The sequence below is a fragment of the Candoia aspera genome, chromosome 1 (assembly GCF_035149785.1).
Source record: "Candoia aspera isolate rCanAsp1 chromosome 1, rCanAsp1.hap2, whole genome shotgun sequence".
Classification (NCBI taxonomy): domain Eukaryota; kingdom Metazoa; phylum Chordata; class Lepidosauria; order Squamata; family Boidae; genus Candoia; species Candoia aspera.
This window is the reverse complement of record NC_086153.1, coordinates 173,848,801-173,874,774: the sequence shown is the minus strand read 5'-3', so window position 1 is coordinate 173,874,774 and position 25,974 is coordinate 173,848,801. Positions and strand designations below refer to the sequence as shown.

The 25,974-nt window shown below is 38.3% G+C and overlaps 1 protein-coding gene across 3 annotated transcripts in view; it reads left to right on the top strand.

Annotated features, from left to right (window-relative positions):
- The window catches only part of ADAM23 (ADAM metallopeptidase domain 23), an 86,172-nt gene that overhangs the window by 23,674 nt on the left and 36,524 nt on the right, over positions 1-25,974 (top strand). For all 3 annotated transcript variants that reach the window (XM_063317947.1, XM_063317948.1, XM_063317946.1), the window contains exons 4-13: positions 1,129-1,192; positions 5,119-5,201; positions 8,300-8,363; positions 12,872-12,944; positions 14,182-14,249; positions 16,557-16,622; positions 18,398-18,469; positions 20,106-20,272; positions 20,916-21,000; positions 23,252-23,342. In XM_063317947.1, coding sequence (XP_063174017.1) covers positions 1,129-1,192; positions 5,119-5,201; positions 8,300-8,363; positions 12,872-12,944; positions 14,182-14,249; positions 16,557-16,622; positions 18,398-18,469; positions 20,106-20,272; positions 20,916-21,000; positions 23,252-23,342 — 833 coding nt within the window. The remainder of the gene's footprint in view (positions 1-1,128; positions 1,193-5,118; positions 5,202-8,299; positions 8,364-12,871; positions 12,945-14,181; positions 14,250-16,556; positions 16,623-18,397; positions 18,470-20,105; positions 20,273-20,915; positions 21,001-23,251; positions 23,343-25,974) is intronic.

Genomic DNA, 25,974 nt, shown 5'->3' with positions numbered 1-25,974 from the left:
ATGGAAGTTTTATGACCAGCTGTAATGGAGGAAGTTTTATGACCAGCTGGAGCAGGAAAAGTGCTTGAGGAACAGCTGACTGGTTTCAAAGAAGGTTGATCAGCTATCATGTATAGTTTCGCAAAACTTGATAGAGAAATACTTTACCTGTAACCTCTCTTTAGGTAGCTTTTATTGATTTAAAATCTGCTTTGACTCCATTTCATGGGATAGTGTTAGGGGGAAATTAAAAACTTCCTCTATAGACAGGAGGCTTTTATATCCAATGTATTTGTTGCATGAGACACATCTGTGTGGGTCAGATGTAATCCCCAGGGCCATTTTACCAACTTAATTCCATTTGAGAAGGGAGTTAAGCAAGGCTGCATTTTAGCCCTTCTCTTGTTCAGCTTCTATACTGAAAGCTTAGTTGACTATTTGGGTATCTCAGACCACTATCCCCCAAAGCTGGCAGGAAGGTACATCTCTACCTTTCTAAATGCTGATGACGCTGTGATCCTCTCTAACACCCTATTGGCCTTAAGAGATCATTGTTAGCCCTTGCTCAACAATGCAGAGTATTATTCTAAATCATTCTAAAACCAAAATTAGGGTGTTTGCTAGAAGGCCTAAAAATTCTTCCTATACATTAATAAGGTTTGCATTGCACATGTGTCATGCCACCTGACATTCACATGTCTTGTGAATTTTTGTGAGCAGTGCAAAAGAAATGTGATGCATAAATGCTAATTTTGCATAAAACTAAGTAACATTGGCTTTGGGTCAGGTTTTTTTGGGGTGGAGGTGCCTTTGAGGCAGTCTTGACTCCTGGCAACTACATGGACAAGTCCATTCACTTTTCTAGGCAGTATTTTTGGGAGTGTTTTGCCCTTGTCTTCTCCCTAAGGCTGAGAGAGAATGACTGGCCCAAGGTCACCCAGCCTGAGGTGGGACTAGAACTCACAATCTCCCTATATCTTAACCACTTAAACATAATATGCAATAATCAAATTCAGATTTGCACTAATAACATTTATCAGGATAACTATTCTTTATTTTAAAATTATGTTGCCAGGATTAATAAAGTCAAAATTGGTCAGATTTCTATAGTAGATTATACTGATATATTTTTCCCTTGTTTGTTTGCAGTGATTTATTATCCTCTGATTATGTGGAAATTCATTATGAAGATGACAAACCACAATATTCAAAGGTACTGTAGTCTTTTTTTCTTGTTTTTGATAACATTAGCATATTTTTTTTGTCAAGCTCTTCAAAGTGTGCAATGTCCGTTTTGTCTACTAGTATCTGTGGCATTTGATATATCTGCTGTTTGCTATGATAGGATAGTAGGACAATAAGTTTTAATAAGATTAGGCTTTGAAATCACCGCCTGCCTAGTTTAAAATACTGCTTAATTTTTGTTTAATATTATATATAAAAATATTAAGAAATTTTAAAAAACTAAACAATTAAAAAAAAACAGAAAACGTCCAAAGGATTTAGTGTAGAAAATGGGCAAAATGCTGAATATTATTAGTCCCATTCTCTTGCTTCAAATTCAACTTCAGTTTCATCATTGCTGAACTGCTTATTATTCTGACGAGTATAAGAATTATCAGTTGTAAACAATGTACTGGGCAATTGCAAACTGTTAAATAAAAGTAAGTTTTGGTGTTTCAAAAAGGTATATTATTATAGCTGTCTTACCTGACATTAAACTGGGACACTTACAAGTGAATTTTACTGTGTTGTAGTAAAAAGAGTACCTATGTTCACTTGATGTATATATTTATGGCATTTTCAGTTAGTTTTATGTTTGATCAAAAACAGTGCAGTTTCCAAATAATAGTCAACTATATAAAAAACAGTGCAATTTTCAAATAACAGTCAACTATATATAAATATTTAGTAATTGGTATTTTAATTATAACTTAACTGTTTGCCATTACAGTTCTGTCTGCTTGGTAATAGATCTGCCCATGTCCAGTTGGGTAGGCTTACTTCTTAGCTCTTTCTTGAGAATTGCACTTTTAATTCATTCAGTAAACCACTTTTTAATTTTTTTTTAATTTGGGGGGAGTATACTTAAAATTCTGTATTCAAAAAGTCATGCACACTTTTCACTTAGGTATTATTGTCCTATACAGGCTTAAACAGAGACACCAGAGCAGGGGAGGAGGGGTGCTGTTGTCATCTGAGAGTCTCTTGTGGCCTTCAGGGGCCCTGCTCCCCAAGTGGTTGGGTGTGAGACCCTGTTCTTCAAGTTGTGTTCCCGAGAACAGTTGGGAGCATTGCTAGTGTACCAGCCTCCTTGCTGCGTAGCAGCCTCCCTGCCTGAGCTGCTGGAAGCCATCTCAGGGTTGGCAGTGGAGTTCCCCAGACTTATGTTTTTGGGGGACTTCAACCTACCACCCCTGGGACGTGCCTCCGAGGCAGCTCGGGAGTTCATGGCTACTATGGCAGCCATGGGCCTGTCCCAGATTATTCGGGACCCAACTCGAGACAGTGGTCTCACCCTGGATTTGGTTTTCTTGTTGGAGCAGTGGCACTGTGTTCTGAGGGGAGAGTTACAGCTGTCCCCACTGTCATAGCCAGATCATGCCCTGGTGGCCCTGAGATTCTCTTATGGCGCCCCTCTCCACAGGGAGGTTGGACCCACTCGATTGATCTGCCCCTGGCAACTGATGGACCTGGTAGGGTTTCAAAGAGAACTGGGGGTTATTCCCAAAGATCTGCTGCATGGTCCAGTGGAGGCCCTAGCCACTGCCTGGAATAGAGAGGCGGCTAGGGCCTTGGACAGGATCGCGCCTGTGCGGCCTCTCTTGCCCCATCAAACCCGTCACTCCCCATGGTTTACGGAGGAGCTGAGGGTTCTGAAGAGGATGAAGAAATGTCTAGAGTGCTGCTGGAGGAAGACAAAGACGGAATCTGACCGAACACTGGTTAGAGCTGCTATTAAGGCCTATCTGGTGGTGATAAGAGCGGTGAAGCGTCAATACTTCTCTGCTCTTATTTCGTCCGCAGAATGCCGCCAGATGGCCCTGTTTAGAATTACTCAATCCCTTTTGGGTAAGGTGGACCCAGTGACCCACCTACAGGGCCATGCAGAGGAGTTTTCTGAGCATCTGAAGGAAAAAATCACTTGGATCCATTCCAAGTTAGACTCCAAATGTGAGGCATGGTCCGTGGAGGTACCAAGGGAGCATACTTATCTAGTTATCTGGGAACAGTTTGATCCTGTTGGACCTGAGGAAGTGGACAGGATCCTCTGGACAGTAAATTCCACCAGACATAGTCATCTAGACCTATGTCCCTCCTGGCTGGTGAAAGCAGCTCGGGAGGTGACATGTGGTTGGGTCCAGGCAATGGTTAATACATCCTTGAGGGAGGGGCTGTTTCCAACTGCCTTTAAGGAGGCGCTGGTGCACCCCCTCCTCAAGAAACCATCGCTGGACCCTACTATACTGGGCAATTTTCACCCTGTCTCCCACCTCCCCTTTTGGGGGAAAGTGGTTGAGAAAGTGGTGGTGTTGCAGCTCCAGAGGGTTCTGGATGAACAGATTATCTAGACCCCTTTCAGTCAGGTTTCAGGCCCGGATATGGGATGGAAACAGCATTGCTCGCACCTATGGATGATCTCAGGTAGGAGCGGGATGGTGGTAGTGCATCCATCCTTGCTTTTCTTGACTTCTCAGTGGCTTTCGATACTGTTGACCATGGTATCCTTCTGGGGTGGCTCAGAGAGTTGGGGGTGGGCGGCATAGTTTTGCACTGTTTCACCTCCTTCCTCCAGGGCCAGTCCCAATCGGTGGTGATAGGGAGCGAGAGATCTGACCCTTGACCCCTCATTTGTGGGGTGCCACAGGGTTTGGTTCTCTCTCCTCTCCTATTCAACATCTACATGAAACTGCTGGGTGAGATCATCCATCAGCATGGGATGAGGTTTCATCAATATGCTGATGATACTCAGTTGTACATGTCCACCCCGGGTGAGGTAAGTGATGCTGTGACTGGCTTCTCTCGGTGCCTGGGGGCTGTAGGGGGCTGGATGGGGTACAGCAGACTTCAGCTGAACCCTGGTAAGATGGAGTGGCTGTCGGTTAATGGCTCTTCCGTATCCAGGACTTTGTCATCTTTGGTTCTGGATGGGATTGCACTGCCCCAAACAGACCTAGTTCGTAACTTGGGGGTCCTCTTGGACTCACGGCTCCTGCTTGAATTGTAGGTGGCAGCCGTGGTCAGGATGGCCTTTGCACAGCTTCGTGTTCTGCACCAGTTATGCCCTTTCCTGGATTGGGAGGCCCTTCGAACAGTCACTCATGCCCTTGTTATCTCCCATACTGACTATTGCAATGCGCTCTACATGGGGCTACCCTTGAAGAGTATCTGGAAGCTACAGCTGGTCCAGAATGCAGCCACGTGGGCTATCTTTGGTGCCCCTAGCAGGTTGCATATAACACCTTTGCTGCGTGAGCTGCACTGGGTACCAGTTTGCTTTCGGGTCCAATTCAAGGTGTTGGTTATCACCTTTAAAGCCCTATGTGGCATGGGGCCAGGCTACCTGAGGGACCGCCTCTTCCCCATTACGTGAACCCGTCCCACCCAATCATGCAGAGAGGGCATGCTGTGGACCCCATCAGTAGAATTCCATCTGGCGGGGTCCAGGAGGCAGGCCTTCTCTGCAGTAGCTCCTGCCCTCTGGAACATCTTACCCCTGGAGGTGAGGTTAGCCCCTTCACTCTTGGCCTTCTGGAGGAATCTGAAGACCTGGCTCTGCCACCTGGCTTGGGGAGGGGAATCATCATGTTTGGGGATGGCTAGTACCCTAAAGTACACCTCCCATGCAAGGACTGAATTAGATCATTGCCATCTGGACTTTATCTTTATATATATTTATTCGTTACTTGTAATTGTTTTTATACAGTGCACTTTTATACATTGTAATTTTATTATATATTTATTGTTTTATTGATTATTTTGCTGTAAACTGCCCAGAGTCCCTCTGGTGGGAGGAGATGGGTGATGACAAATTTGATAGATAAATAAATAAATAAACTATATATCCATCATTCAGATATGTATCAGTCTTCTTAAAAGCTAATTACAAAAACTTAGAGGATTTTTGTTCTTTCTCAGGGAGGAGAACACTGCTATTATCATGGGAGTGTCAGAGGCATCTCAAAATCCAAAGCCGCTATTTCTACCTGTAATGGACTTCAGTAAGTATAATTACTAATAAATATCTCATTATTTTGCTACTCTGTTGCATTGTTATTGTGCAGCTTTCCACAGTCTATGTTTTGGACTACAGTGTCCCAGCAACTGATGGTGACTAAAAATAAGACTTTTTTCATCCCTTCTTCCCCATCATGGACACCCGCCCCATTGGCAGAAAGGCTTCCTTCCCCCATTTCTCATTATTCTTCTTATGAGTGCAGGTGACCCAGTGTAGCTGGAGAACAGCTGATGACAATTTGCTAAGATGCAAATTTTAGGGAATTTAGGGGAGGGGAAATCATCATCAGTAGAATTAAGGCATTAAGAGAAAAGGAAGATATTAGAGTGAAAGGGATAGTGATACATTGAGAAAATGATTGGGACCTGTGGAAAGGCTTGCAGAGAGAGGTTATTGAATGAGACTGTAATTTGATGCAAGAAGATATAAACCAGCCCACCTCTAATAGATATGCTTAGTTGGAGGGGGTTGCTATTGGGCAGTTGTGATAGTGAGCGATCACTGTCAATTATCTCAGCTCTGCAGGTAATTGGAAACAAAACTTATAGAGTTCTCAATCTAGAAGTTTCCTTGTAACAGAAAAGAGGTCTGGGAGATATTTAGGGGATATTGGCAGTTTGCAATGCAGTGATCTTTCTTTCTTTCTTTCTTTCTTTCTTTCTTTCTTTCTTTCTTTCTTTCTTTCTTTCTTTCTTTCTTTCTTTCTTTCTTTCTTTCTTTCTTTCTTTCTTCCAGTTATTCTGTGCAAATATTTTCCCATTTACTCATGTCCATTTAAAACTCCCTGTCACACTTCTCCACTCTACCTGTCTAGCAGGGTTGCTGTTGGGTGAGGGAGTGCTATGCACAGAAAAGGTGGGCATAAATCTAACAGGTAAATTAAGTCACTGGGGTAATATGTTATGGATGCAATGCTGACTCAAGGGTCTATGGCGCCTCTAGGCCACACTGACTGATGGCACCACCTCCAGCCAAAGTGAAGATAGGCATTTTTAGAATGATTCAGAAGGAGGGGCAGTGTTGATGTTGGTGTTAGGGGGCATTGGCACCCCCTAAGCCTACTGGCTCTGTATAGATGGAAACATTTGCAGGGGAGAATCAGCTGGAGGAGGGGTAAAAAACTTCCCTTGGTTGCCTGTAAGCTGCCTTTCTAAGTACCCTGATACTCTATAATTTTTGTTACCCTGTGGTTTACCAAGGTAATATGTAGAACTAAAAAGAGGAAAGTTCTCTGATTGCTCTCTCTTTAATATGAAACCCTTTTGGACAAGATCCTTCTTCAAGGATTCCATTTTTCAATATTCTGTAAAAAAAAAGAAAAAGAAAGCCAAACTTTTATAAAAGTTCTGATTATCTCAGCCTCCTTTGGAATTCTTAATTTTGTTGTTTCAATCAATCAAATTCTTTATTACAAATTCTTTATTGCAGTGACCCAGACTAAATAAAACTTACTAAATAAAACCTTCAGAGTAGAGTTACGAAGTAGAATATACAAAATAAAATAAGGCATTCCAGATAAAAAGCATACAATCATGCTTGCACTATTTTGGTTGGACTATTTTGCAATATATGGGTTTTACAAGCTGTGAAAAGAAACTTTACAATGGCAAGAGTTACCTGGGAGTCCTTTTCTGCTGGTAAAAATTGCACATAAAATTCTTCAGTCTGTCCCAGAAATGGAGTTAGGAGAGGCATTATGAGCTCTTTGCGTATGTCTCGGTAGAAAACTACAGTATAACAGAATATGTGTTTTGATATTACCATCTTCACAAGAGTAGAGCCTTTCCACATATGGAACTTTATGAAATTTTCCCTTCAGCTCTACTGATGGTATAATATTGAGCCGTAATAATGTAAATGTTCACCAAAATTTATCGTTTGCAAGTTGGCCTAGGTGCAGTGCTGTTTTGAAGTGTGCATTGAGAGTTTCCTATATTCTGTTTCTAATATTATATCAGGGGTCTTTTGCTTGAGCACCTCCATTGCCAGGTCTTGTCCCATGGGCATGAGCATTGCCTTTGAAAACCCCCCAAGGAATCTTTCGCCTATTTGCTTATTTCTATCATTTCATGTATTTCGATTGTACTTTTTAGACATTTGTTTTTCTCAAAGCAACTCACATTAAATAAATTTAAAAAAAAACCCTAAGCAGTCTCTGCTGTCAAGATTATTTTTTTTAAAAAGACAAGACATAAAAACAGGGAACGGAGATAGAAGTCAGAGGAGTGAGAGCCAGAACAAAACGGCAAGCAATAAATGGATGTAACGGCAGCCCAGGCAAAGTTGCTCTTCCTCTGGTAATATTTATCCTTACTTGAACAGCAGTTGGTGCCTCCTCTTCCTTCAGTTGACTACCAAGGCCCAGTCCCCCTGCCCCTAGTTCCTGAGTCCCAGAGCAACTGTCACGAGAACTGAAGTGGGAAAGCAGGCTCCCGAGTTGTTCTTTGGCCAGACTAGTCTCCTTCATACCCTGTTGCTCCTTCTGGGAAGGAGGTGACAAAAACACCAGTATTCGTTCATCACCAACCAGTTGGTGCCTTTGTAATAAAACTGACAGGTAGAACATAAAGGATTTCATAGACCAAAGAGGCTGAGGGATGCGTTCAGCAACAGAGCAAGCAGGTTGATTTTACTTACAAATCCAGGTTCTTTTACATAAAAAATGTCATAATTTCATAAAATTGTAAATAGGATATTTGTCATAGTGTTGAACCCCTCCTCATTATAAATCTAGGGCTGTGTGTGGATTTGATTCCAAAATGGTGCTTTGGAGCATGCAGGGGCCAGACCCTGGGTTGCATTCACACCCCGATTGCTCCACATGCTGTTTTGGAACTGTGTTTGAAGCAATGCACAGCCTTATTGGCATTCGTCACTCTCTCATGCATGCTTTCAAAGATGCTTCATACTTCCTAGTAGCAGCATAAACCACTTGTCATGATGCCTGTATTTTGTGGAATACGTGAATATGTAGTCTGAAAATGTGTGGGAGATCCTGTAAATACATGCTTTAATACACTCCCATTTGCTCATTTCTTGGTATTTTTAGAGCATTGAAAATGTGTTTTTCTCATGTTTTAGTGGTATGTTTGAAGACAATACTTACGTATACCTGATAGAACCTTTGGAGTTAACTCACAGCACGGTATGTTAATACTGACCCACCTAGATCTTGCTTTGTTGTAAAGGATGCAAATCCTAAAAGATATAAATTAAATAAGGCATTATTATTCAGTCTGAAATATCATCTATAACACTGCATTTGAATGAATATTTTACTGGATTTTTTTTATACCCTGTGTTTTATAAATTTTTTAATTTCTTAGAAATATAACTTTCCCAATATGTAACTTAAATGAGGTTAACCTAAATGTTAAATATACTTGCACCATACCTACAATACTGACATGATATTCAGGTAAGCTCAGTGCCTTATCAACCATTTGGGTTGTAGACATGAAAGCTAAGGACAAACTGTCAAAACTACAGGAATTTTATTTTATTTTATTTTATTTTATTTTATTTTATTTTATTTTATTTTATTTTATTTTATTTTATTTTATTTTATTTTATTTTATTTTATTTTATTTTATTTTATTTTATTTTATTTTATTTTATTTTATTTTATTTTATTTTATTTTATTTTATTTTATTATTTATTTGTTTAGAAATTGTTATGGCCACCCATCTCTGGGTGGCTAACATAGGGTTGGAAACAAAAAGCAAAAATAACCAACAAGAATAAAAGCATCAAAAGACACAGTAGAACTGAGGCCAAACCAGAGTCATATTCACATTAATAAATCATTGCAAGACAGGCTCATCCAATGCCCTGGCACATGGCCTGCAGGAAGAGCCAGGTTTTCAAAGGTTTATAAAAAGCCAACAGGGCTGGTCTATCTACATCTTGGGTGTGTCTGTGTGTGATGCTGTTCCAAAGATCAGGCACAGTGACAGAGAAGGCTTGCCTCTTGGGTCCCCCTAGATGGCATTGTTCTTCTCAAGGGACCTGAAGCATGCCCACCTTGTAAGATCTTGTGAGACAGAACAAATATAGGCAATCCCACAAATAACCTGGTCCTGTGTCAGGAAGGGCTTAATGGAACCTGTGCAGGTTTCAAGCCATAAAAAGGGAAATAACTGGATCGCATAAGCAGATATATTTGATTACTTTATTTGTGTATAAATTATTTATGTTTTATGGTTGAGTTGAATATAGAATTTCAGTGAGTTTTTGTTTGGTTTTTAATGGACTACATAACCTCTTTTCAGGCTTGGCCTTGGGTAGAGACCATCTGGCTGGGATTTGAAAATTCAGGCCATTCTTACACAAGCAGGTAGAGCCTCATATGGTCCCAAAATCAGTTTTTTGGTTCTCAGAGCCTCCAGAAATGTTTGCAAACAAAGCCTAATTTCCCACTATTTTCAGCAAATAACCGTGAAATGATATGGAATATGAAATGAAAATGGCCATCTTTCAGGCTTATACATTAAAAATATAATTAAATGAGCTTATTCAATTAATCCTTTATTTTGGATTGATGTTCATCAAACAGTTAATACAGTGTAACGAAGATGATTTTTGGTTAAGCATGTGAATGTGCTCTAGAATGATACACCATAAATTTGGAATCTGTCAATACATGAAATATGGATATTTTGCTCATGGGGATAGCAAGAAAAATTAGTGTTGGAAAGGCAGAGTGATTCCAAATTTATAATTTTGGATTATAGATATGTGCTCACTTTAATTAAGAAACTGGCATTCTATTGTCATAATGGAAAGACTAACTAATATTATTTTGTGTGATCAAATTTTCATGATGTATTTAAAAATTTGGCTGAATGATTTTTTTCCTTATGTATTTAATGTGGTATGTCCTTCCTTCCTTCCTTCCTTCCTTCCTTCCTTCCTTCCTTCCTTCCTTCCTTCCTTCCTTCCTTCCTTCCTTCCTTCCTTCCTTCCTTCCTTCCTTTTTGTGTAAAAAGAAAAAAAATAATTTCTTGGAGGACATGAATAGCACTGTACTATCAAAGTACTTTACTGATTTTTTGTAATAAAATATTTCACTTAAAAAAAATAATAATTCAGGAACTTGAACATCAGCTTCGGTGCAACCCTTTCCCTTTAACTTATTAGAAAATGAAGGACATTAATAAGTGAGTACCAACTATTCAAGGTTTAGAATTGAAGAATACATGTCTGAAAGGAGGAAAGAGAGCAAAGCCAGAGGATGGAGGGAAGCTACAATTTGTAGAAATGTTCCCCAAAATAGAAAATGGATTTAAATCTGTATTTTGTGAACAGCTTGAAAGAGCTCAGTCAAAGAGGGAGGGCATCTCTTTTTAATTATGGTTATCAGAGTAAAGGTGGGCTATGTACAACAAGGAAATGTTTTTCCACGGTTTCCTTTAAGATTTCAGAGACAGGATTTCACTACGCAGCACTCTTTGAGAGGAACCACCTCCTTCAGACATGCTGGTGGGTAGTCAGAAAAGAAGGCAACGTGCCAAAGCACTGATGGAATTGGCAGCAACTATCTTGGTGGGCTGTGATCTTAGCCCTTACTTGTGATGAAGAAGGGGCAAGTGTTTGGTGAGGTAAAACTAAAGTAAAGAGGGTGTTTATTGGCAATCATTTTTGTGAGACCCTCTCTGGGGAAGCAAATGTTTCTTTTTCTCCACCTGGAAAACTAGTTTCCTAGCTTTTGCTTGAGATAATTTAGAGGACTGGAGAACTCAGGTGGCCTTGGATCAGTCCTGACTTGGTTAGGCAACTTTGGTATAGTCCTAATGTTGTCCAAACAATGGTTGGGGCAGATTGCCATGAAATTGCTTTTTGGGAAAGCAGTTATACATTTTAATCACATGAAGGAGAGGAAAGGGAGGATCATGCTTAGATTGATTTGGATTGGATCTGGACAAAAGAGAAGAAGAGGCATCCTTTCAGGTGGGCAAGAAAGATGGATGGTTGAGCAAAAAGGCTTTGTGGAAATACTTGATTTTTCCCTAATGAATTTAATTATTTCATTTTTGAGCTATAGCTTTGTTTCTGAGTTACAAATAAATCAATATTCCAGTTATTTTTCTTGAACAGTGTTTGCCAACGCCTGAAGTATTTAATAAGCCACACACATTAATCAGTGTTTCCCCTGCACAAGGCATATATTTTAACTGTAATCCAGAATAGAGTCTTCTCAAATAATACCTTTTGAAATTCCTCTCAAATTCTGACACACAGTTAACCTACATGAAGAATCAAACAGGACTTCCATAATCATATCAAGTTGGGGATCTTGCACATATACAAAAAGCCATTCTGTGGGTCTTTTCTGCCACAGAGTAAATAAGCTTGGCTATTGCCACAGGTTGGCCTCCTATACTTATTGCCATCTTTCTAGAGATTTTGTTCTAGTTCCATAAAAAACAGCGTATGCTAAAAATCACACTGCTTTCAAGAGCATCAATGTAAGCTCTCACTATGATTTTCTTTAGTTATATAGAACATAGAAGCTTTTTCAATAACAGAGATTTTTCCCACACGTGTAGATGCCTAACAGAAGCAGGTTTTTCTCCTCTCATCCGTTATTACGCCATGTTGGTAGCCCATTCTTTGCTATGGATTATTACATGGTATACATATGTTTATCTTTCTAGGAGACAGAATAATAAAGACATAAAGAAGACTGCAGCAAAAACGTTCTATTAAAAGAGTACTTTTATTACCTTTGATGGCAAAGGATAGCATACATTGATAATTAGGGAGTTACCATTGTACAGTATATCAAAATAACTACTTCAGTATTCCAAGTGCTAATATTTACATGGCCAGAACAACTATAGGAAAGATGCAAAAGCCTGCTTTATAGGACTCCAGAGGTTCTAAGAGGTGCAAACATTTCCATCAACAGCCCATTAGGAATTGAGTGTGTTTGTTTATTACTGAATGGAAATGGATTGTTAGAGAATTGAATAGGAAAGCTAAATTTAAAAGAAGGAATTCCAAGTTCCAATTGGAATCCATTTAGATTCCCCTTTCTACTTTATGTAATTGTAAAATAGCATCAGGAGAAGTATCAGAAGGCTGAGGACCCCTCCCAAAACAACAAACCAAAAAACTCAGGAGAAAATATGGTCAGTGTCCACCCAAATAGTAGCTAACCAGTAGAAGATGGGATAGAGGACCAGCAAGGCAATAAACGGAGTTCAGGCCGGTTCTGTTGCTGGTGAACATCCAAAGCGAAATATTCCACAGTGCAATAGTCCAATTTGTATCATTCAAAAATACAATTTCAGGTTTCTGTACATGCTAAATTCTTAAGCCTGTATTATTACAAGAAGTTGAATTGAATATATATGTATGTGTGTGTATATATACTGTATATGTGTGTATATATGTGTGCATACACACATATACACACACACATACAGATACACAGACACACAGATAAGCTGAGAATTTTAGGTTCCAAAATACACCCCCAAACTTGGGTTCAGCTTATCCATGGGTGGGCTTATCCACGCTTATATGTGGTGTCTGTCTGTCTGTCTGTCGGTCGCTCTCTCTCTCTCTCTCCCCATCCAGATAAAAATATTCTATCATGCTTAAGTTTATGTCACCCATACAATATCCTATTTGTTTTTTTCTTACAGAGCAATACAGGTAGACCACATGTCATTCGGAGAACATTTGGAACCAATACCGTCAGTCAGTTGGAAGATCTTGGTATGACATTACTTGTATTTTAATAAGATTTGTTACTAAAACTATAGAAACTTTGTAAATTTGTAAATAATTTAAATGGCACTTCTACCAGAAGAATTATTAGTATAGTTAACAGAAATTTACATAGAAGTATGCCATCATGATATCACAGAACCATTCTCAGTTTCCATGTGGAATTAGATAATCGGTGTGATTGCTGTTGCCAACAGCCACTTCTCTAGATACACAGTTCTTTGTAACAATCTGATTGTTAGACTAACTGCAATTGTTAGAAAGCTCTTCTGAGAGAAGTTTATCCTTTACTCTACTACACCACTGAAATTGTGTGGGCGACATACACCAGGATATGATATTGTAGACTATTAACTCTTTGATTGAGTAGTTTTCTACAGAATGAAATATCATGAGCAAAGCCTACATATATCAATATGAGTGTTAAAGCTGTTTTATTAAAGAGTAAGGAGCTGGTTCGTGCTGATCCAGACTGACGACATTCTTCCTGTAAATTTAGACTACAAAAAAAACTATAAATAGGATATTTTTCAAGTACTGTAATAACATATCTAGTAGGGTTTATATAAAACTGGCCTTATATTTTTCTTTTGGCGATGCCAGCAGTCCAACTGGTTCTGGCATTTTGGAGCAACTGTAATTTGTATACAACCTTCACTGTAACCCCTACCTCCATGATGAAATCCTTCTTTCTCCAAGAAAGGGAATAGTTAACTAATCACCCCATGTACATAATATTATATGTTCCTGGTAACTGCCTTCACTGGAATATTCAGAAGGTTTGAAATGAGAAATGCTTTGAATTTGCTTTTTCTAGGAGGATGATTATATGCAGAACAAGTATTGTCTGTAGTCATCAGAGATGGGATTGGCACTGTGAATAATTCAAACAGTATTTGTTTATTTATTTATTTATTCTTCAAATTTCTATCACCGTCCATCTCTCCCAAAAAGGGACTCTGGGCGGAACAGTAGTTTTTCATCCTGTCATTATCAGCCTCAGTCATTTGGGGACAAACTTTCATTTGGGTGAATAAAGCTGAGGATTGAATGCTAAACTGTGCATTTAAAGTAGCTTGAACCTGTTGGCTAAAAATAGCAGATCTGAAACAAAGGAAGGTTTTATTAATAAAAGGGAAAAGGGGCAATATATTTCATTTGATAAAGGTTAAGGTACTGTGTGATAAAACAGAAATTTCTTTGATACTAATCTTATTTTCTGTAGATACCGATGCCACATCTGAATGGACCTTTCTGTCTGAGTTGCAGTGGCTAAGAAGGAGAAGAAGGGCTGTGAGTGTTACGACGTCAGTAATACTGCATCAAATCACAAGATCTTTGTTTTTAAAATACTGTACATGGGAAAACTATGTGAAGTGTAGTATCAGCTTTCATGCTCAAGTAATTCGTACTGCAAGAGATCACTTAAGTCACCTCACAATTTTTTTCATTTCAAGCAGAAAATTGGTGAAACTGACATAAATATAAATCATTGAACAAATAGCAGGTAGGTAGGTAGGTAGGTAGGTAGTAGGTAAGTAGATAAAATTGCTCAGTTACTCAACTGACTGAGTAAAGAAGAAGAGACCCTATTAATGTTTATGGCAATATTTAATCATATACAAATTAACAGGGATAAGGAAAAACTATAGGAAGGATGGTGGGGGGAGGGAATATCAAATATTATATTGAAGTATGATGTAGACTACTTACAGGAGATAATTACATGTTTACAAAAACTGTTTTAAAGATTAACTATTAGTTTTATTATCACAGAAATTTTATATGTAGTTATCTACAATTAATATTTTTCAGGATTGGGGATAAATGTAATTTGTGATTGAATTAGCAGAGCTAAATAATGAAATGCTGCTGTTCTATGTGACATGGATTTAAATCCCAATAAAGCATAAACCTTTTTGAAGAAAATTAAATATATAGAAACAATGATCTATCAATTGAAAATCAAATCTCTAAACACTGTCATTCAAAGAATGAATGGTTTGAATTTTTATGAATGCAAATAGATTGTTATGCACACTCCATTCTGCAACTAGTGAGAAGTTCAAGAGAACTTGGGTTTGTCTCCTTCAGTAAGAGTTCATTCATAGCATTTTGTGATACCCGATTTATTTACAAATATACAGATGCCTGTACTTCTGGTCCGATATTCCAACATCTATATCGGATTTCAAAAAAGAGAGCCAGTATCACAAAGCACAGTGACAGACAAACAAAGTTTGCAGCTTGATCACACTCCTAGCCCTACTGGGAAGGGTGAAAAGGTGAAAGGTCCCCTGTGCAAGCACTGAGTCACGTCTGACCCTTTGGGGGGACACCACTTTTGCGACATTTTCTTGGTTACAGCCAACAAACTGCATACTGTACGGTTCTGTCTGTGCTTTCTTAACTTACCCTGTGCAGCATGGACTCTGATTTGTTCAGAGAGGAAGAAACCAGAGTTTAACACAAACTCAAACACTATGGTATTGGAGAGCAATAAATGTTCCTGTACCAGTGGAATGGGAAAACAATTTCTATGAATATAACATCATATCAAATAACATCATATCAAAACTGAAAAGAGATCATTCATTCATTCACTCATTTACATTTATTACATGTATATATCATCTTTATTTGACAAAAACTCAGAGTCATGTACTTTGAATTGCCAGGTTGTTTCTGATTAGACTCAATCTGGTTTAGTTTTAGGAAATTGGCTGCATCATATGCTTTCAGACTATACCCCAGGACAATGTAAAAATTCATTTAAAAGTTTATCATATTGATTGATTATTAGCAGAAAAAGATTCACACAGTACTAAATTTGCAAAGATATGCCAGATTCTGCACAGGTACAACAGTTTCCTATTCAACAACATGGGATAGTCATGCCTGTCCCAGTCTTTGTGCATGTGCTGATTATGTAAGGCATATGTTGTATAATCTGACCCTTCTTGGACATACATCTGCTGTAACGACAAAACATATGAAGTTTCATTTAGTCAGACCATGGTTCTATTTAGCCAAGATCCCAGAGGATTCCTCATCCTTCACAGCTATTCATCACCTGCACCTGTAGGGGAAATGGCTTTCAGTTGTGGATGGGGTGGAGAGGCGAGGGGGTATACTTTTTTCTAAAGTCTAAAAACCTTGCTGTTGTGTCAGATAGCAGTTCAGCTTTTCAAAGCATCTTTGTCACACTCATTGTACCTAAAGGAGTTCCCAGCCAACAACATGGCAGGACTGATTTGAACCTATCATCTGAAGTAGTGGCAAGCCTTTTAAAAAATTGTTTTTACAATTAAAACAAGAAAAGCTGTAGAAAAAGAAGAAGAAGAGTAACTATATCCATGGCTAGAAAAATTGACTTTTGCATCCCCAAAGAATTTTCCCCTCTTTTCATTTTGAAAGACTGAAAAAAGGCTGAGTTAGATATTCTGCAGTGAAATTAATACAATATCATTTGTTGTTAGTGCATTTTGAACACTTTACAGGTTTTAGTAAAACAGATTGAAGTACACAGTACAAGCTATCATGTCAGTAGAGCAACCTATTTTTAAAAAAAATCTAACTGTCCTTTTTAAAATCTTACAGGCGTTGCGTGGCATCTTTGAAGAAATGAAATACCTGGAGCTCATGATTGTTAATGACCATAAAATGGTAAGTTGTTTCCATTAGTTATTTTTATTCTTTCTTATAATAATTGAGGGTGAACAATGCATATCTTACTTAATGATAGTATTGATAATTGTACTTTTGAATAATGACCATGAATTAAGGAATGTGTACTGGGAGAGCCTTGCAATATGGCTAGATTATGGGTATAATGAAGCCAGGCCTGAGATTGCTTGATGCCCTCATATCCAGTGTTAATCCTGGAAGTGCACCTGGGAAAGACCACAAGGTTGTTACTACAGTTTTACAGGTTGTTGGAGAAGACAGACTTGGGAAGTGATTCATTTTGGTTGTCTTTCTCACAGCCTGGTTTGACATTATGCCTGTCATGCAATTAACATTATGAGAGGGGGCTAGAAGGGCCACAGTCACCTTCCTTGCCTTCTCTGTTCTACCCTGCTTGGCCTGTCCCCATGCCCCTGAGGGTTTCAGGAGTTCAGAATAAGGAGTCTATTCTTCATGCAAGGGCCAGCCCGACCATTGATCAGGGTGGGTGGTAGCTCATGTGCAGCCAATGCGCATGGCAGAGATTCCCTGTGTTAATAGCTACTTCTCAGATGTGTGAGAATGCTGATATTAAGGCAGCATTGAGTTGAGATAGTCTAGTTGGGTAAGAGACTGAGATATGAATCAGGAATGCCTGGTTTCATTTTGTTTCTGCCATGAACTTGCCGACTATTCTAGGCAAGAAGCCTCACTTTCAGCTTCAGATCTCTATTTGCAATATGGGAGTAATAATAAAATCAATGATAAAAGTTCTGTCAGGATTGCTGCAGTGTTTCTGTATGTTGTCAGAAATTTGATATATTTTTGTACATGATATTAGAAATTCATCATATTTGCTCATAATCTAACTGAGAGTACAATCTTTTGGGGGCCTGTTTTGGAATTTATGAACTTTTTGTCCAATGATTAACAAAATATGTTTCCAGATGAGGAACTGTTCCTTTGCATTTGTTGTGTCCCAATGATTCAGCAAATTTTATTGAGAAATTTTAAACTAAAACTTGAGGTGTAATCTCTTCACTACATAGAGTTTTAAATATGCTGACAGAGCCAGTTTGATGCGGTAGTTAAAGGCTCCAGGCTAGAAACTGGGAGACTGTGAATTTTAGTCTGCCTTAGGCATGAAGCCAGCTGGGGAACTTTGGGCTAGTCATTTTCAGGCTAGGAAGAAGATACTGAAAAGGCCATTTTCTAAATGCTGCCAAGAAAATTGTGTGGACTTGTTCAGACAGTTGCCAGGAGTCAAGATTGACTCAAGATTGACTACTTATACACTATATGTATATATATATAAATAAGCTGAAAATAAGTAATTAATTTTAACAAGTTTCCTTTATCAGAAGAATTTACTTGGTTTTGTGAATAAAACTTTACTTGTAAAGTTTCTGCTAGATACACAGATAACCACTTTTCTTTCTGGACTATTACGGCAAATCTAAGATAACTAAGTACAGTCTTCTTCACAGAACATTTTGCACTTGAAACAGAAAAAACACATTGAGTATGAGCCGCAGAAGACGGCTGGCAATCAATAATTTGAACAGGAATTTAAATAAAAATTATGAGGGAAACGTATTGCAAATTCATGTTTTATGCTCTTACTTCCTGTTTGTGCAGTTGACCTATATGAACACAATGCAAAAATGTTCAAACAGAAAATATTAGTGTGGTAGCTTCTCTTTTTGGCATTGCCAAGAAGCAGTGAAGAATAATCAATGTTTTGATCAGATTATGACTTAACATTTTTCTTCTAGTTCAAAAAACATCGCTCATCCTATAGTAATACGAATAACTTTGCGAAATCTGTGGTAAATCTTGTGGATGCTGTAAGTATTATCATATTCAGTACAATTAATAATAGATTACACTGTATTCAGTATTTGACTGGGAGAAATAGTGGCAGTAGGGAATGATAAACTGTAAAGGCAACCATTAGTCCCAGAATTTTTTTTACATTGAGAGCAAGAACTGGTTTACATGAATAGCAGGCTTGGTTATCTAAATCCCAGTTTTTATGTTACCCAAAAGAAATATCTAAGTTTGTAGGGCTACAAAAAGTCTTTAGAAAAGGATCCCTGCTGGAGTGTAGCAAGGGGGATAAACGACATCACCTAAGTCATGATGCCATCATGCAAATAACACCTTGTGTGATTTGTGCCATGATGTCATAATTTGCATAATTTGTGTCATTTGTGTGATAATGTCTTGACATATATGATGTAATCATGGCTTCTACCAGATGCCTGTGCTACCATCCACATATATGTACTGAAAAGAAATGAATCCTTGATCCTAGAAAAACACATTTAGCATCCACTGAGACATGCAGGGAAAAGAAATTCGTGATTTAAAAAAATGACTTTGAGTTTCACAGAAGTTATTTTTTCTTTTGGGATATAACAGAATCACAGTTTCCTGTAATGCTACCCCGTGCAGCACCTTGCACTCAAAAGCTGCCAGCACTGAAGAAAAAAAATGTTTTTACAATGCTTTGAAAAGGAACAGACAGAATCCTAAGAAGAGATCCTGTCAATGAACTCTTTGGAAAAAATAACTGCCTTAAAATGCAGGCAGCTATAATTTCTTCCATACAAGCTTTTTCTTTAGAGCTTGATAGGGACAGTGTATTGAATAAGCCATCTCAAAGTAGATACTAAAACTTTATTATCTGCCTTCTTTTCTTCAAATACAACAAATGCTTCACTTATTTGTGCAGAGAAAGACTATCTAGATAAAAATAGAATTATTTTGCGCATGTCCATTGTGCCCATTCTAATCCTATTATGAAATGGGCCTGACAGAATGAAGGCAGGGACAATTCTTTAAAAAATTGAAACCAAGGATTACTTGCTTGAAAAGAAGATGTATCTCTAATGTTACCTAGTTGTGAAAAATACATAACTGGATCACAGCACAGAATACCTACCTACCTACCTACCTAGTGAAGATTATGATTGCTAGAAATGCAGTTTGAAAAATGAGTAATTTTATTGAAGAGGCATTCATGAATTCAAGCAGAAAAACCAAGCATTGTGAGCATCCAGTTAAGGTGTTTGGGGTAACAACAAATTGTTGTTGTTCTCCTCACTTCAGGTTTGCAAAACAAATTCCTGGATTCAGAATTCTTGAATTTGAACCATATGTTCTTACAATTAAAACAAAAATAAGTTCCCATGAGCATGAAGTCTGTCTGCTTTCAACTGTTTTTATGATTCCCCCCACAAATTATATAGTAAATGCTATCTAATGAAGTGGGGATAATTATGCAGTCTTTTGTGGTATTGAATTTACTATAAGTTTAGTGGAGTATTGATTATTAGGGAAATTAGAAGTATATTATCTAATTATTTTCCAATGTTTCTCTCCTACTTTACCCTGTTTGTCTTTCCACTGATTGATTGGCTAACCGTGCATGTCTGACCCAGTGTTCCACTCCTGTGCTTGTCCTGTCTTTCCCCATAGATTTACAAGGAGCAACTAAACACCAGAGTTGTTCTAGTTGCTGTTGAAACGTGGACAGACAGAGATCGTATCAATGTTCACTCGGACCCAAGGCAGATGCTTCGTGATTTTTCCCGATATCGACAGGATTCCATCAAGCAACGTGCTGATGCCGTGCATCTCCTCTCGTATGTAAAAAGAGGAGAGATGGTCTTGTCCATTCTTCTCAAGAGGCTTAAAGGATCTGTATTCATCTCATCCTCAGGTGTTATTAAATACAGTGCCTCTTGACTCATCCAGTGAATTAAGTGGATTAGCCAAAATACTTTTAGAGCCACTTTTTCTTTTAGACATTATATCAGCCTCTTGGGTTTCAAAACTGGAGCTTACTTGATCAGAACATTTTCCTTGTTGTTTTGTGACTGGATTAATTGTACCCAAAATTACTACTGCTTTTCATAGAGTCCAAGAGTTATTTCTATACAGGAAAATAGCCTATCCAGAAAACTCTCAGTTAGATAGCACTTTTTCTGGATAGGATATTTTCCTGTATATTCTCTCATTTTTACATTTTGCTCATTTATTTCTTGCTATGACATCTTCTAAAACTGGAAATAAGTTACTTACTTATTTCCACAAATAAGTGGAAGTTACTTACACAAGGGCACTTGAAATAGAATTACTATGAGTAACCAATCCAAGAATATTCAGCATCAGTGGCATTAAAGGAACTGACCAAAACAAGCCCAGGGTTCTGATCATTTATGTTACACCATTTCATTTTAAGATAATGATCTTAATATTGATTTGTCTATCTGTCTTGTTCTAAAGGAATGTGACATTTCATTATAAAAGAAGTAGCCTGAGCTATTTTGGAGGAATTTGTTCGGTGGCTAGAGGTGTTGGAGTAAATGAGGTAATATTTCTGCTTTGGAGAAATTTATTTATTTATCAAATTTATAAAGCCACATGACTATACAGGTAGTCTTTGATTACTGACCACTTATTGAGCAACCATTTGAATTTGCGATGGCCCTGAACAAGTGGTACTTATGATTGGTCCTCAAAGTTCTGGCTATCTCACCACCCCCACTACCACGTGATCACAATTCAGGTGCTTGGCAACCAGCTCACACTCACAACTGTTGCAGCGCCTCACAGTCATGTGATCACCATTTGCAGCCTTCCCTGCCAGCTTCTCACAAGCCCGGTCAATGGGAAAGCCAGAAGGGAAGGTCACAAGTCGCTCTGGTAAGTCCCCCTGGCCTTCCTGCACTTGTGCAGCGTCGTACCCGGCTTCCCCTACACTCATGCATGGCCTGATTGGGATCTCACAGGGCCTCCACCCCCCACAGCACCCCCCATGGCACCCTCACATTCCTTACCTGGGACTTCCCTCTTAACAATCTGTGCATTTTAGGGTTATAACGGCAACCAGGACTGCCAGGATCGTTGTCGCTAAGCAATGTGGTCATGTGACATTGCACTTACGGCTGCATCGCTTAGCAACAGCAATCCCGATCCCAATTGCAGTCATAATCTGAGGACTACCTATATAGAGACTCTGGGTGGCATACAATATTAAATGTAAAATTAGCAACAATGAAAAGAACATATTGAAGCATCTGGAAAGAGTAAAACTGACACCCTATCCACAAACTACTTTTTCATATCCCCCAACCTATCCCAAGGCTTGGGAGAAGAGCCAGGTTTTAATGTTCAAATGAGGCCAGGGTAGGGGCTGTGCAAACCTCTGGGGAGATGCTGTTTGAGAGGGCAGACAAATTTTGTGGGGATTGGGACATTCTAAAAGATGCCTCATAGTGTCTTCAAAACTTGGAAATGCTTTTTGTAGGTATTTTGAAAGATCTTATGTTTGAAATATAATTAATTAAAATTCATTTGCCCTGTTCTCCCAGGGTGCTTGATTGAAGGCAGACATTTAGTCAGAAGCCTGAGCAAAGTCTATGGGAGATATGTCACAATTACGTTACTCAGTAGCATTACAAAGAATGTTTTTACATATTTAGAGGCAGTCTTATCTTCATTCATCTGCTGATCAAAGTTAGTTCTTTTCTGCTTGCAGTTGTAGCAAGTGTTATTGGTTATTGGCTGTTAATCTCTGTTATTGGTTCTGTTAGAGGAGATTGCAAAATTTAATGGCCATGGAATTAGGAGGGTTAACTCTTCTGTCGTGAATAGGGAAAGCCCTCCTTAAAGACTGCACCCCATGTTGTACCAAAATAACCCTAACCCAGTAGAGGCTTTTTAAAAAGCCTGACTGTGGTACAAGAGAAGGGATTTCCGAGAGAGCAATCTGAGTGGCAGAACACCCAGGATTGGTTGGATTTCATATATGTTACGGTTTTATCTGTTTTATTTTAATCCTGTCATGGATGTTTTCATATTGGTGGCATTCGTTTTCATTCATAATGACTGTAAACCATTGAGAGGCTATACAACTGGTGCAGATATACATCTGATTGATTGATTGATTGATTGATTGATTGATTGATTGATTGATTGACTGATTGATTGATTGATTGATAAATAAATAAATGTAATACGCTTTTTCTTGGCTAGACTGTTCTTTGTTGGCCTGCTTTTCTTTTCTTTCTCTTCTGTTATTTCTCGGATCACTTTGTTTTCAGTCATGAGTTTATGCATCACCTGCTCGTTTTGTCCTTCAGATAGTGAATTTGTTTCACAGAGAAAGCGTATTTCTAATGGCAGTAGTGGGAAGGACAATTCTGGGAGTTGGATAATGACCATTCTCCAAATTAATTGTATTTCTTTTCACTTCTCACTTTCTTCTCGAGAGGTTCATTTCTGACTGCTGAAATTCAGGAAAAACATGCATTTGTTGTATACTAACAGAAACAATGTTGCATGTACTTAGAAGTAAACTCCATTCAAATTAGTAAGTTATTTCCATAGAAATTTTAGGATCTAAGTTAAATTATATACAAAAGAATAGAATTTTTATTATCGTCACTGACCAGAATTGCAAACAGAAACACGTTAAAAATAAAGTAAAAACAAAACAAGATAAAAATATATATATACAAACTTTTATGATGGAAGCTTTATATTAAACTTGTAATAATCTGCATTACCTCTCTTTTTTTCACCCTATTTTAATCTATATTTATATCTTTTTCTAACAGTATGGGCTTTCCTGGGCAATAGCACAAGAACTGTCCCAAAGTTTGGCTCAGAATCTAGGAATACAGTGGGAGCCAGCATCCAGAAAACCGAGTATGTGCTTAGTCTTCTGGTATTAAATCAAATGTTTGCTTAGTTTTACATTCTCTAAATAGGGCTAACTATTTTGTTGTCTGAGAATCTTTTAAGTCTGTTCAAGCAACTGGATTTCTCTGCTCATTTGTCAAGAAAGGATAGGGAAAGGCTGGAGTGTGGCAAAGGTGTAGCAAGGTGTGTAGGAAATCAGCAAAAATTGGTGTGGGGAGTGTTGTGCTTTACATAAGCAGAATTTCATTTGCACAACATATTCAATCAAGAATTCATATTAAAAAGTTCTGTAAATACTGCAAATTAAGACTCTGTAGGCCTCAAATTCACTTTTCAAAATGTGTTTTGGAGGTTTTGGGTGCTGTTTGTGACACTTTAAAGCAGCTGTGCTCTTTCCTGGCATTGCATGATACCTGGAAGGGGCAGATACATGATCCAGAGAGAAGACACAGCTGCTTTTAGATGCTATGGTCCCATGTTCGCTTTTCCACATGCTCCAGAGTATGTATTTGAGATCGAATCCAAAGTGCTACAGAGTTCTAACACTGAATGAATCATCTTTTTTTCATTAGACACTTTGAAGAAAATATGTAAACGAATACAAAAGAGTATATGAATAAAGAATAAAAAATATAATCCAGGTGAATAAACCAGAGATTTTAAAATGTAGAAGTTATAGCTTTCTAATATATCATTAATTAGTTATAAATAGGTGGATATATTATAAGAGCCACTTTGATATAGTGGTTAAGGCATCAGGCTAGAAACCAGGGGACTGTGAGTTCTAGTCCCGCTTGAGGCATAAAGCCAGCTGGGTGACCTTGGGCCAGTCTCCCTCTCCCTCTCCCTCTCCCTCTCCCTCTCCCTCTCCCTCTCCCTCTCTCAGCTCTAGGAAGCAGGCAAGGGCAAACCACTTCCAGAAAACCTTGCCAAGAAAACTGTAGGGACTTGTCCAGGCAGTCACCAGGAGTCGACACTGACTCAAAGGCACATTAAAAAAAATCTATACAATGTACAGTATTGTTTTTCTGAAGTATAGCTTACAAATGTTGTATAAAATAGTTGTTGATTTTTAGGCTCATCTTGAATTTTTTGTGAATCAACATTATTCAAAGATGTGCAAACATTATTTTAGCAATGCTTCACAAAACCTGATATTGCCATCACATAAACATACAATTGAAGGCAGCCGTGCTGATAGAAATACTAAGGACTAGCCTGTTCAACTTTTTACCCTTCTGTAGTAGCAAAATCTACTTATATTTCTATGGTTTGTAAATGAGAAAATCTACAAATGGTTATGGACAGGGTAATCTAAGTATCATCTGGCAATGTGGCACAATGTAAAATGTGGCTCTATAGTTAAAACACTGAGTTTTGAGAAGAGGATGAAAGAAGCTCAGCTATAAATTAACTTCAGGATAATATTCTCACATTTCTCCTTCAACTTCCCTGTTTTCTTTTCAGCAATTCTCAGTAGATCATAATTCATTATTTTGCTCAAACTGGGTTAAATGTGAATTGGCTGCTCATAGTTTGCTAGCAAACAAAATTGAAAACTGGTACATATTTTTTAGCAGAGTTACTGATTTAATGGTACCATCTTCATTTGGCCTTTGAGTGCAGGCAGAGGGCCTCATTTTCCTTACTGTCATAAAATTGTAACTTCTGCACAGGATCTAGGATCCCGATTCCTGTATTTTCCAGGCCATGTGGGACCTGGGGATATACAGTCTTGTTCTTGATTCCTAGGTAGGCTATTTCCAAAAAAAACAAAGGAAATAGTTTTAAAATATCCTCAGACCAGCTTTAATTATTGTTAAGTTTAAATCATGTTTCTTTACAAACTTTAAAAATAGATTTTTTATCAAAACATATAATGATAAATTTGCAGTTTGATGTAGTAATTATAATTGTGCTGGCTTCTCCTTTGCTAATCTTAGATACTGTATTTACATGAAAGGAAGAAGATTGTTTTCTCCCACCAAATAATTTCCTGTGGATTGGTGTGTATATCATCTTAAATTTACTGAGAGGAAGATGCTGACATGAGTGAATGAGTGAGAGATGTAAATAATGAAAAATGGGTGGAAACAGAGGCAGGATTGAGGAAGAAGCCAACTGCTTCAAGAATAACAAGGATGAGCATGCTAGTATTATCCCTACTCTTTGTTCTCTCTGAATGTAGAGAGTGAGTGCCTGCCATAGAGAATCTCCTTTGTTCTCAGAGGCTATGTTGGTCTATGACTGTAATACAGATTTGATTTGATTTGATTTGATTTGATTTGATTTGATTTGATTTGATTTGTTCTTGGAGGATAATGAGGGCTCAAGAAAATCAGGGCCCTCCTTGGTGGGGTTAGAGAAGTCTCCATTCCAAACATTCAACCCCTGCACATGGAGTTGGATGAGAGGAGAATGAAGCTAGACTGCACAGGACTGGAAGTTCTGTGTTACCTGGGAGTAGCATCCAATGAACCTAATGGGACTAACTGCAGAATTAGGATGCATAGATTTTCTTGTGCTTTCAGAAAATGTCTACCAACCTCTTTCTTGTTGGAAAGAGAAGGGGTGGGGGGAGGGAAACAGTACTGCAAGGATCTTAATTTAGTTTCTCTTTTCTAGTCCTACCCAATTT